General features: G+C 37.4%; 1 protein-coding gene and 1 non-coding gene across 10 annotated transcripts in view; both read right to left on the reverse strand.

Annotated features, from left to right (window-relative positions):
- The window catches only part of MARK3 (microtubule affinity regulating kinase 3), a 116,016-nt gene that overhangs the window by 32,687 nt on the left and 71,175 nt on the right, over positions 1-12,154 (reverse strand). For all 9 annotated transcript variants that reach the window (XM_071213598.1, XM_023589260.3, XM_004459982.5 and 6 more), the window contains 3 exons: positions 10,024-10,072; positions 7,183-7,248; positions 3,381-3,451 (listed from right to left, as the gene is read on the reverse strand). In XM_071213598.1, coding sequence (XP_071069699.1) covers positions 3,381-3,451; positions 7,183-7,248; positions 10,024-10,072 — 186 coding nt within the window. The remainder of the gene's footprint in view (positions 1-3,380; positions 3,452-7,182; positions 7,249-10,023; positions 10,073-12,154) is intronic.
- Positions 8,190-8,296, reverse strand: LOC111764506 (U6 spliceosomal RNA). Its single transcript, XR_002797099.1, has one exon. It is a non-coding gene; the product is annotated as a U6 spliceosomal RNA (small nuclear RNA).

The following is a 12,154-nucleotide window of genomic DNA, read 5'->3' on the forward strand; positions in this document are numbered from 1 at the left end:
TGGAGGCAGACAGGACAGGGGAGGATATCATGTAGATCTTCCCCACACTGGGCAATGTAGGAGCAACAGAAGTTGTGGCTGCAATTAAGGGTTACTGGGTCCCTTAGGAAATCCAGGCAGATGGGGCAGCTCGCCTCTGCTTAGAGGTCAGCAAGGGAGGCTGAAAAGGCCATTGTGAGATGCGGATTTCTATCCGAGGATACTGCCTTCAGAAATTCCTGTTTCTCCAGGAGCTAAGAAAAGTAGAATCTGATGACTCTTCAATCCTCACTCTCCTTCCTAGAAGTCAATATCTAGGAAGCTACAAGCCTCAAGTGTGCTTCTGCCTCCTTCCCTTCTTCCCAGAAGACTCTTCCAAGAGTAACCAGAATGCACAGTCCATTCTAAGATTCACTGCAGCATCTCCTCTTGCTTCTGATGCTTGTCCAAACTGAGGCGCAGGTTGGCATCAATTGCTCATTAAAGAGACATAGTCCCAGTCACCAAGTTGTTCCTGCATCTTGTGGTGCATTCACCTGCAGATGCTCTGTTGGGCATCAACTCAATTCTAACCTGCCTGTACCCACTTGTGGTGGACACAAACCTCAGAGAAAGCGGTTCTGTAGGTTCCCCTGGCTTGGTATAAGCAGCAAATAGAAACAGGTGGAGGTTAGGATGGGATGATGCTAAAATCAGGGATGCACTAAACAACCTTATTACTTTATTTAAAATGAATATTCAGAACAGCAGATCCACTCATAATTAACTAGAGCTACAAATATCCCAACAACAAAAGCAGTTTTGAGAGCATCTGTCACGTTGGAATATTCATAATTGAAGGTCTATTCTGTATCCATGAAAACTGGGGAAGTGAAATAGCTTTGTCTCCCCAAAACAAAGTATTAGGTTTGCTAGCCAGGTTATTGGTTAATTTCATCTTATGACTGCCTGATGCAATTTTTCCCCTTTTCCCATTCAGTATTTCTATTAGTTTTTCCCATGTTTCTCCCCACTTCCTCTATTGAGATTTCTGCTTTTGAATCATATTTGACAATGTCTTTCTCAGACAAATCTAAGATTTTTTTCTTCCTTCAGCTCCAAACAGCTCAAAGCTAATCTGATACCACAATAACCTGAAAAGAATCAACTTTAAGCTATTTCTTTATTGCATTCTGCTTTTCAACTAAAAGCAGTTATTGATAAAGGCTGAGAACATGGACATTTTCCAGGTTATACTCTGAAGGCTAACCTAATTTACTTTCATTCACCCACAAAAAAACCAAGGCAGTGATATTATCAACACATCAAGAAAGATATAAGTAAAGAAGATAGTCAGGACTCTATTCTTTTTCTTTGAAAAGAACAAGAGGAAAACCAAAGTATTAAAACTGCAAAAGCAGCAACTTGAATGGGAATGGTAAAGGAAGAAGGAAGAGTAAAAACCACCTGGTAAAGAATGTAGAAGAAAGGAACTATTCTTGGTAGAACACAGATCATGCATAGTGCACTTTGTGTGTGGCATATCTTCCTCTTTGACACAAGCAGGGAACCTTTGTTTATTTAGCTAAAGTAATGATGAATAATAAGCTCCTGGAAAACATGGCAGTTAGAAATGAAGAAAAGTAGAAATACCAATATCATGCTTGATCCTTCCTGGTCTACACGAGCTGTCTCAGGGAAATACCATGGCAAGAAAAAAGGATGACATTAAGGGTAAGCAATGCTTCACTGAAAATAAGTCATTAACTGTAAAAGCACAAACACATAAACCATCTCTACTGTTCAACCAACAGGTTCTTCAAATAAAGGTTTTTGAATTTTTGTGGGAAATTTAAACTAAGGTTTGAGGAATTTCCTCAAAATCTGGTGTAACTAAACACTCAAGTCCCTCTGACAAGTTCGATTTCATCAAGGAGATAGCGAAGTTGGAAGAGGAAAGGAGTGGAAGAGGAAAGGAGTGGAAGAGGAAATGCTAAAGTGCTTCCTTGGCAGGTCCAGGCACAGCTGTTGTTACTGGTTGGCATGAGGACTGGTCATATGTCCTCATGGGCCATTAAACCATTTTCCCTTCTTCCCTGATCATCCTGACTGAAGATCATGAAGTTAAATGACCAACTAAAGTTACTTTTAACTTTGATATTCAATAAGTTTAAATTCAAAGTCCCGTTCGTATTTAAGCTTTTAAATTAAATTTAAGCAACAGCAAAATTTAAGAAACACAACAAACCAATGAGAAAATCAAAGGAGGCAGTGTTAAGAGAAATCTGAAAATCAGCTAAAAGCTGCCTTTCCAAATACGGCAATTTTAAAAGCCAATGCTTCTACGCTGACATCCTCATATGTGATTAAAACAAAAATTTCAGAGTTCTGAGAAAAATGAGGCTATAATGCCTTTAAAAGGCAGAGTTTAAAACTGAGGAAATAAGGTTCATTTAAAAATAATACAGTACTTGTTCCTTCCCTTCCTCTAGATCAGGGTTCAGCAAACTATGGCCTATAAGACAAACACGGTCCACTGCCTACTTTTGTCAATAAAGTTTTACCAGCACACGTCATTTATTTCCCCACATGGACATGTCTACGGCCACTTTCATGTCATAGCAGCAGAGTTAAGAAGTTGCAACAGAGACCATATGGCCCACGAAGCATAGAAGATTGACAATCTGGCCCTTTACAGAAAAAGTTTGCCAATTCTTAACCTAAAGAAACAGTACAATATAGGGAATAAGAAACTGAGTTCTGGAGTCAGAGGATCAGGATCTCTGTCGCAGTTTCCTTATCTATAAAATCGGCATAATAGTCCTTAACTCACAAGCACAATACTGCTGCAATATCTACATTAATGCAGGTAAAGCACTTATCCCAGTGTCTGGACAATCAATAAATAATAAAGACAGGACAGTTAAGTCAGCTTCATGTTTAAAAACCTGCCTTTAAAAAAAAAGAGTGTTTCTTTTAAGAGCAGGGTGGAAGACAAAGCAAGAAGGTAAGCCACTCACTAAGAAAGTTATATCTGGTCTTGCTTTTGTAAGATAAAACTAATAATGAATTTTTAGATTTTGACTCGTTAAAAATTGTGAAATGGTTTTAATTAATATAATCATAGGTATTTTGAAAGGCTCTAGTTTTCTAAGACTCAAATGTCACCAACTGAGTTTAAAGTATCAAGATTAATGTCCCAATTACAAGTCGAAGAATAGAGCCATGGCTGCCCCCAGCACAGTGCTTCAGACATGAAAGGTACTTAATAAATTTTTGTTGAACTGAATGGCCAACAATAGGTTTCATCCAATAGGTCTCATAAGCATCTATGGAGGCAAACACTTGTTTGCTTTGTTCTGAGTTCAAGTAAGAAAACGTAACTTTATTAAATTAATAAACTAATGGAGTGTTATTCATACCTGTCTAAATTTAGATCTTGCTTCTTTTTCCTTCATTCTTCCATGTGCAACCAAATAGTCAAACACTTCACCTATAATTGAGAGAAATAAAATTGAAATATAATTGAGAAGTCCTACTTCTGAGAATTTCCCAATAACTGTTGACGTTTCACTTTTAGCAAAGCTTTCATTTTTATCTTTAAATGTAGATATGAAGATAGTAAAAAAAAAAGAAAGTGGAAATTGAATTGACCTAGACTTCAGTTTATTTATACACATTTATGTTCACTGATAAAATCTTTAGGCTGGAGAAAAGCCATAAAATTAAATTCTCAAATGTTTAAATTATACAACTTTTACTTAAAGGGTTTCATTCTGCTTTCATTCTGCTTTTTAATAAAAACTGAGTAATGAAAATTCGAAGTTAAAAATGAATATTATTAGTGTTAAAAGAGGATGCCTTCATTTTAGGATTATTACAAAGAAGGTTTCCTGAATATATTCATTCGACAAATATTTATTGAGTGCCTACTAACTGCCAGGCACTGTCCTAGGCTCTGGGGAAATACAGCAGCAAATTAAGTCCCTTCTCCTCATGGAGCTTACATTCTAGAAGGAAGAGACAAAAAACAAATGAACATACAGGATGCCAGGTGATAAGTGCTATGGAGAAAAAGCAGGAAAAGAAATAGGGAGTGTGGGTATGTCTGAGAGAGAGAAAACACGAGAGCAAGACATAAAAGCATTTCGCTGACAACCATGATGGAGTGAACAAGACTCCAGGCAGAGGAAGAGCAAGGTGGCCATGTGGATGGAGAAGTGTAGCAAGGCAGGCAGCATGGCCAACGGAGGAGGAGAGAGTGGGAGGGGTGAGATCTTGAAGAGGCCTGTAGGAAAGGACTATGGCTTTTACTCTGAGAAAAGAAGAAGAGGAGAATATGAAAATATAAAAGGATCACTCTAGTTGCTGTAGGGAGAAGGGGGTTGGGATTAGGGCAAGGGAGACCAAATGGAAGACTATTGCAATAATTAAGACAAGAATGGCCGTGGCTTGGACTGGAGTGGCAAGCCTAGCAGTAGTGTTGAGAAGTGCTTGGTCCCAGGGTACAGCTTTAAGGGAAAGCCAAAAGAATTTCACTTACGAACAGCAAGGTAGTAATATACATGACAGAAATTTCTTGGAGGTGAGAGGTGACACGGAGAATGTACTAGCACTGCCAATTGCTTATAATTTAGAAATAAGGAACCAATACCTCTGAAAGTAGTGAGTGTTAGTTTAGAAAATTTTGATATATAAAATGTTTATTAGGAAAGGAACATTACTTCGAGTAAAGCATACTTTCATTAGCACAGTGACGACATTCAAGTAAAATATTCTGAAATTTAAACCAGAACACAACTTAAATGGATACTCTTGAAGAAAAAGTCATTCTGAATTGAACACTAATATCTTTGACTTTAAGTTCTTTACCCTAACTCTGAACAAATTAATTTTAAATAATGGATAGGCATAAATATTTTCACATTATCACTTACTTCCATAATTATCTTTTAAAAAGGCATTACATACTGTTAATTTACATTACACAATTCATTTAACTATGATGAAGAATTATGAATGTTAGCTCAGTAAGATGTCGGCATCTTCTAAGTGAATGACCTTTCTATTTGCAGGTCAAAATGAGTGGTTAATAAGTGAAAACAACTAAAGAACATATCATTTGCATACCACAGAAAAAAGTTTTGATTTTAAAAAAATTAATGGATCAAACCCACTAGCTATTATAAAGTGACAAAGAGAAAACCCATGTCTATCAGTGTAATTTTAAGTTTTAAAAATTATTTTTCATAAATTCAAATGTATATAAACCTTTTAAGAGAGTAAATTTTGAAGGAGAGGTTTTAGAACCCTAAAGTCAAATCAATCCCTAAGTTATAAATCAGGAAGTCAACCCAGGCCCCTTCCCCCCTTTTGTTTTTACTTTAACTTAGATTAAGCAGCTGAACTGAAAACCTCTAAAGGCTATTAGAGAAAATAAACTCAAAAAGTGACTTTTCACACCCCAGCTCAGGGAGAATGGTTTAATGGAAAGGACACTGGACCAGACAGCTCCAAAAGCCTTGGTTTGAGTTAAATTAGACAGCTGCCCTGGATGATTCTTGGAAGATTGCTTCCAATTCTAAAATTCTATGATTATACCAAATCAAAAGGTACTGTACTGGGCCAGTGAGGGATTGGGGGTGGACAGTCAACTTATTTATTGTTCACATGGCAAAAGCACCAACAATAAGATAGACCAAGACGACAAGCAATCGCCATCAGTGCTTTTACATGTTGTTGTGGTGCTGCACAGTGTGGGAAACGTGTGGCGTTTCCTTCCTTGAGAAAGGGCTATGGCAGCACCCCCACTATGAAGCACAGAGAGACAGCTATGTAACCTGTGGGTCACGTGACCAATAAGGGGCACTGGCTGGACTGACCCTATATCTTTGCTTTCCAGAGCCTATCTTCTACTAAATTCAGATTCTTAGATGTTTTGTCTCCTATTGCCTATGATTTGGGTACCTAAAACAGATGGAGAACAGAAGCTGAAAACTGCTGACCAATGAGAAGGGGCCACAGGGTATCAGAAGGCTGGGGTTCCAGGCCTGGCAATGTGACTGTGTTAAGACTTCCCAGCCTCCCCTTTCTCAAGGGTAAATCCTAGCACTCCCTCCTGGCCACCTCACAGGGACACTGTGAAGGTCAAGGGAGATAAGGTAAGAGAGTGGCCCCTCTACACTGCAGAGGCAACACAGACAAGGTTATGAACATTACTCTGTGCTATTTGAACTCCATTATAGACCTTTGGTTCTACAATTAACCTTTAGTTCTTCCTACTACTCCTCAAGTTTGAAAATGCCAACTAAATTTCCAAATCAGAAATTTAAAATATAAAACACAGAACCAGTGAGTTAGGAGTATAAAAAAGGGGTATCAGAGGAATGCCTACTGTAACTCATTCTTTTCCACAATAGGCTTAGAATCTCTTTAGTTAAGGGGTTAACTCCTACAAGGCTGATTCAACTTTCTAGCTCCACGTTTTAAAACCTGGATAAGGATAAATGAAACTCTACTGTAATCCAAACTACTAGTTACAATGTGAAGTTCAACAAAATGTGTATCCACTCATTTAACACATCTCAAACTCAGTTCAATCCTTATTTGTTAAGTATCTGCTATGTGCCAGGTACCGTGCTGGATGCAGGGAACACACAAAGATGAATGAGAAAGTTTCTGCCCTCAAAAAACTGACACTAGAGTGGGGAAGACAACGAAACTCTCACGTGGTCCCAAAACTACAAGCTAAGTCCAACTTCACCCCAAGTCTTTATAATGATAGCAGCTATATACATGCATTTCAGAAAAATGCCTAAATTTATATAACATTGTAGACAAATAACTACAAATCTTTAATCTTTATTTTAAGGAAACTCTAATTATAGGCACTGTAATAATTATTTTTTGGCCTTGGGAAAGATGGATACCAACGACATATTAAAATCTGAGAAAAAGAAGCATCCAACAGGCTAATGCATTAACATATTTAAAAATTTTAAGTCCTTGCATATTATCAACTAATAATACTAACAGTGAAATTCTCGATAGAGAACTGCTAAGGGTTCCTTTTAACTGACTCTTAAGCTAGTGTATTAAGACTTTGGATGTTAAATGAAACCTTATTATCCATATAGACAGTGTGGTTGTATACTCCCTTGAAAAGAAAAAAGAAAAAAGAAAAAAGAAAGAAACAAAACAAACAATATATAAAAATGTTCTCACCTCCACTTGCATACTCCATGATTAGGTAGAGTGTTTTTTCAGTTTCAATGACTTCAAATAACTTCACTGAGGGAGGGGTGGGCAGAGAGGATATGAGGAGAAAAAAATAAATAAATGGCTGTATGTACACACCACACACATAGAAACTGCACCTATGAAAAGCAGTTTTTTTCCTGTTAAAGATTTTAATAGCTAGCCCTCTATAGAAGTGCTTTAAAGGACTTTTATCATATATTACAACAGAAAAGATTTTATGAAAGCATGGAATTCCATAAAAATAAAGATTATTTCTGAGTGCTCAAACAGCGAAACTTCACTATGCACTCAGGAGTCTAGCAAAATATATCTGTTCTCCTCCTCCTCCATCATCAGTCTTTCTTCTATCTGTACCAGCTAGCTTCCCTCCCAGCAGCTCATAAAACTGTAAAACATCAATTTAGAAATACATTTTTAATGAAACTGAAATCTTCGAATCTATTAAGTAACATTTTGCATATCTAACTTTATTTTGTGAATAATACCTACTTTAAACTTAGATTTACCCAACATAAAAATTGGGGCAAATGCCAATCTATGTTGTAGGCTATTTTCTGATGCTTTAATATAGAATTAGACCAATACAGCACCTAACAAATAATAGTTAATCACATGTTGAAATGATGAATAAAATTATCATACCATTCTTTAGGCTCTGATACATCCATATTGTCAAGAAAAAACATTTAAAGAAAATTAAGGCATATCAATCAACACAGAAATAAATCCCTTCTAAAATTTGATGCAAATATTGCCTCTTCTAGAAAATCTAATGTTTAAGAGAAACTTTTAAAAAATTAAATCTATTATCAAAATAGGTCAGTTAGTAATGAGAAAACTGTGAAAAGAAGCAGGGCACAATTTAAGCAATTAAAAGACAAAGTAAGTATTTATAAACTAATTCTAGGCTGTAATGATACTGCTTTTTTTTTTTTTTGGAGTTTTTTTTTATTTTTTTATTGACTTTGTAAAAAAATATGGAACGCTTCACGAATTTGCGTGTCATCCTTGCGCAGGGGCCATGCTAATCTTCTCTGTATCGTTCCAATTTTAGTATATGTGCTGCCGAAGCGAGCACGATAGTGCTTTTTTGGTAGAAAGTAGGAACCTGAAATCCAAAGTTGGATGGTTAACTCCAAAGGGTTAAAATGATAAGCAAAGAAAGGAGGCTTTCCTCCCACTAAGAAGGTTTTCTTTAGCTCTAAGAAGGGTATATTCCTTGCGATTTTTCTTTTCTTTAAATGTTCCACATTTTATTTGAATTAGTACATTTTTTCACATTTTTACTAACATCCCTGATATCAGAATGATGGCTTCTTATAGTAACTGGTAGCATAAAATTTTTCCTTCCTTAGTGGTACATAAAGTAACACTTTTAACAATGATACAGTGTGACTCAGGTTTGAGGAAATAAGCCTTTTGTATAAATAAGCAATCAAAATAGGAAGGCCTGTATAAAAGCCTTGTTCTCTCCTGGTTCCAGAGTTAGCACCAGCTTCTATTCTTGTGTCTCAAGGATTCTTGCCATGATGTCCTTAAATCTGGACATCACCCCACCACTTCCCACAATCGACTCTGATAGTAACCCTATGTACTTGGCCATCTCAGGAGCTATTTCAACTCTTGAAATAATGCTTTTAGACTGGAGGAATTATAACTGTATATAAAAAAGTTATATTATTTAAAAACACCTCTATTATGATCTATGTGGGAACAAAAGTTTCCCCTGGGAGGTATAAACAGTGGGAGGTCAGTATTAGGTAATTTGCTTACTTTCATCTTGTTTATTCAATTACAGGAGGGCAGAACCACACCCTTCCTCATCTTTAAATCGACCTCATATAACACCTAGCACACAGCTGTGTGCAGAGGATATATGAAACAACTCTGCTTTTTAAAACAATTCAGACCAAGATCCCATGAGATAGCAAGTTAAGAAGAACTAGGCCTTCTGAAAGCCCAAGAATGAAATCCAGCTAACCAGTCGTTAGTCCCAAGCCTTCTTTTCTGAGCTCTGTTGGGGGGATTTTGAGGGACTGTGCACTGGACTCTGGAAACTCTTCCTCATAGGAAAGGGAATCGGTGTGGCCTCAGCCAAGGAACATTAACTTCAACTACTCTACAGTGCTTAAATATTCTCTGCTGCCACAATGCAGATTCAGAGCAGGTCAGGTTTCAGTCATGGCCATATGGTAAACGGAATCAGACCTCAGTCCCTCAGAGGGAGATGTTTAAGGGGATTAACACATCAGACAGGAAGGTCACAGTGGTGACCTCTAAGATATCTTTCAACCCTAGAGATTCTCCATAATTGTTGTTGTGCGTACAGTACGTATCTCTGCAGATCTACGTCTATTGGTGGCAACGTGAGGGTATGCTCTCTCATGCTAATAAACCTGGCACTTCTCTGAGGAAAAAAAAAAACCAGATTTCTTAAAATATGAGTCAGTGTATAAGTATTTTCTTAGGAACACAACCACTGCAAAATGTGTTATACCTCTGAAAATCTTAACTCTGACTTACTAGAATTCTCTTCTCTCTACTACTAATACAACTTAACTCTGAAAATTTAGTAGCCAGAGTTTCCACTGCATTAAAGTTATTAAGTTCAAGTACTTAACTCCTTTTATATCTTAACTTCAATATGTCCAACAACTTGTATACATATTTTTAAAATATTAAACATGCACCTGGGCTGGGGGTAGAGCTGAAATCTCCTATCACTCTTGGACTATGTGATTAGCTTTATGACATACTTTCAAGAATGCATTTAGACCCAGAAATATATAAGAAAGCAGAAAGTACCTATGTTTGGATGGTTTAAAATCTTCATTATTCTCACTTCTCTGAAGAGCTAAAAGAAAAACACACACAATCCCCCAACACGGTTATTAAACATTATATTCCACTGTTGCAATATAAAATTAAAATTTCCCTTGGATCACAGACAAGGGAAACTAAAACATATGTTTAGTTTTCCATATTTAATTCTAATATGAAAGTCTTGGGGAACCTATTACCAAAAAGCATATATTACCAAAAGTTTCAATTTTATATTATGAGTAATACCAGAGGTCCTCCCATAAAGGGAGGTAATACACAATCTGAATTTTATTTTGCTACCTTGAAAAACATATGATCAGACTTAGGCAAGACAGTTTGTGATTAAACTTTTTCTGATTCAGTAAAGTTTCTACCTGGGGTTCTAATCAAATTAATCAAAACTTACATGATCCCAAAGAACTACACCATGAGCACATTAGATTGATAATTCAAATAATGCTAAGAAAAGATTTTGGGGAAAATACCACCCTCAGGAAATTCTTATTAGAGAACGCAGGCAGCTTAACACAGAGGTTGTGGTGAGTGGTTCTACCAGTGATCTAAAGGACCCAACTCACATGCGCATGCTTTTGTGGGGCACCCCTTTGTAAAGACGGTAGCTTTGCCGTGAGCCTTGCGCTGGCCAACGGGACATGAGCAAATGTGAAGCAAGCAAAGGCTGGATAAAATTGGTGGGCTCTTGGAAGGATGGTCACCACTCTGTCAAGAACTTGGTCTAGCTTCTTTAAGAATGGAAGACCACATGTAGAAAGTGAGACTCTGTCATCTCAACTGAGTTCAGACCCCACCAACCAGCCAGACGAATGCGGCCACATGAGTGAACAGGCTCATGTGCAACCTTAAGAAGGACTGCCCAGCCACTCCAAAGAATAAGGGAAAATAATAAATCGTTGAGGTATAAACAAGTGCCATGAATTCAGAGGAGGATCAGATAATTAGGGTCTGGGCTATTATGAGAAGACTTCAGAAAAATCACAAAATGTTAAGGATTTTCCTATCTTTCTGAGATGAATCTGGCCAGAACCAGGCCTCCTGGCACCCCAGACACTACAGGAGGGAAGGGCTAGGGAGAGCCTTGGAAGGTGAGACGCTGGCTACGTTGAAAGGAAGCTGGCGAGAAACCACAGGGCTCTCACTGCACTTGTCCTTGGCCCCTGTGTCTAAGATAGACTTAAATCAGCATCTAACAGTTGAGACCATGGAGAGGTGGACCTGGGCAAGACTTGAAAAACAATTTGAGCTCAGGGCCTAAAAAATGGTATCTGATGAATAAACTATTATAGTTGAATCTTTAACTATAATTTAACTCTCAATTATTTCCACAATTGCAAAATTAGAAAAGCTCCAAGTGGGATGCAATATCAATATAACTTAAGATTCCTGCACTGAGAATGAAAGCCCTGCATCATCCAGCCCCAGCTTAAGCTTCCAACCTCAGCTCCAGCCACTCCTCTTCAGCTACCCGCCTCTTTTCAATTACTAGAATACACTAAGCTCTTTCCTTCCTTAGTGGCCTCTCTCCTTTTTCATCCTTCAAGTGTCAGGCAGATTCTCTGAAAACTCATCTAAGTAAGTCTCCTTTGTTTTTACATCATAGTCTTATCTGTTCACTTCTTTCCTATTATCTTTCAGATTGTGATGGTACATTCTTATTTGTGAAACTGTTTTTTGTCATCTTGCCACCCACAGGAAGTAAGTCTGTCTCTATTAAGAGAGCTCTGCCACTTAGGAGCTATAGGATCTGGGGCTATTAATAATCTCTCACAGAGCTGTTTTAAGAAATAAATGAGATAATGCTCACCATCTGGCTCATAGCAAGTACCCCCAAAATGATGGTTGCTATTATTAGTTTGTATATGAAAATAAAACCATACATAGTAAGCTTGAAATATCTATATCCTTAGTAATGAAAATAGCTGATTAAAAAAATTTGTTCTCACAACATTCCCTTAGTGTTCTCAAAGGTTTTTAGATTCAAAAGCCTTCCTTGAAAAGAAATCTTACAGAGGCTTTAAATATATGAACCATAAAATAGAGGTACTCTGATGGAAAGCAGGGGCAGCTACTGGAGCCCTGCTTGCTCAGTACACCC

Source organism: Dasypus novemcinctus, chromosome 3 (assembly GCF_030445035.2).
Source record: "Dasypus novemcinctus isolate mDasNov1 chromosome 3, mDasNov1.1.hap2, whole genome shotgun sequence".
Classification (NCBI taxonomy): Eukaryota; Metazoa; Chordata; class Mammalia; order Cingulata; family Dasypodidae; genus Dasypus; species Dasypus novemcinctus.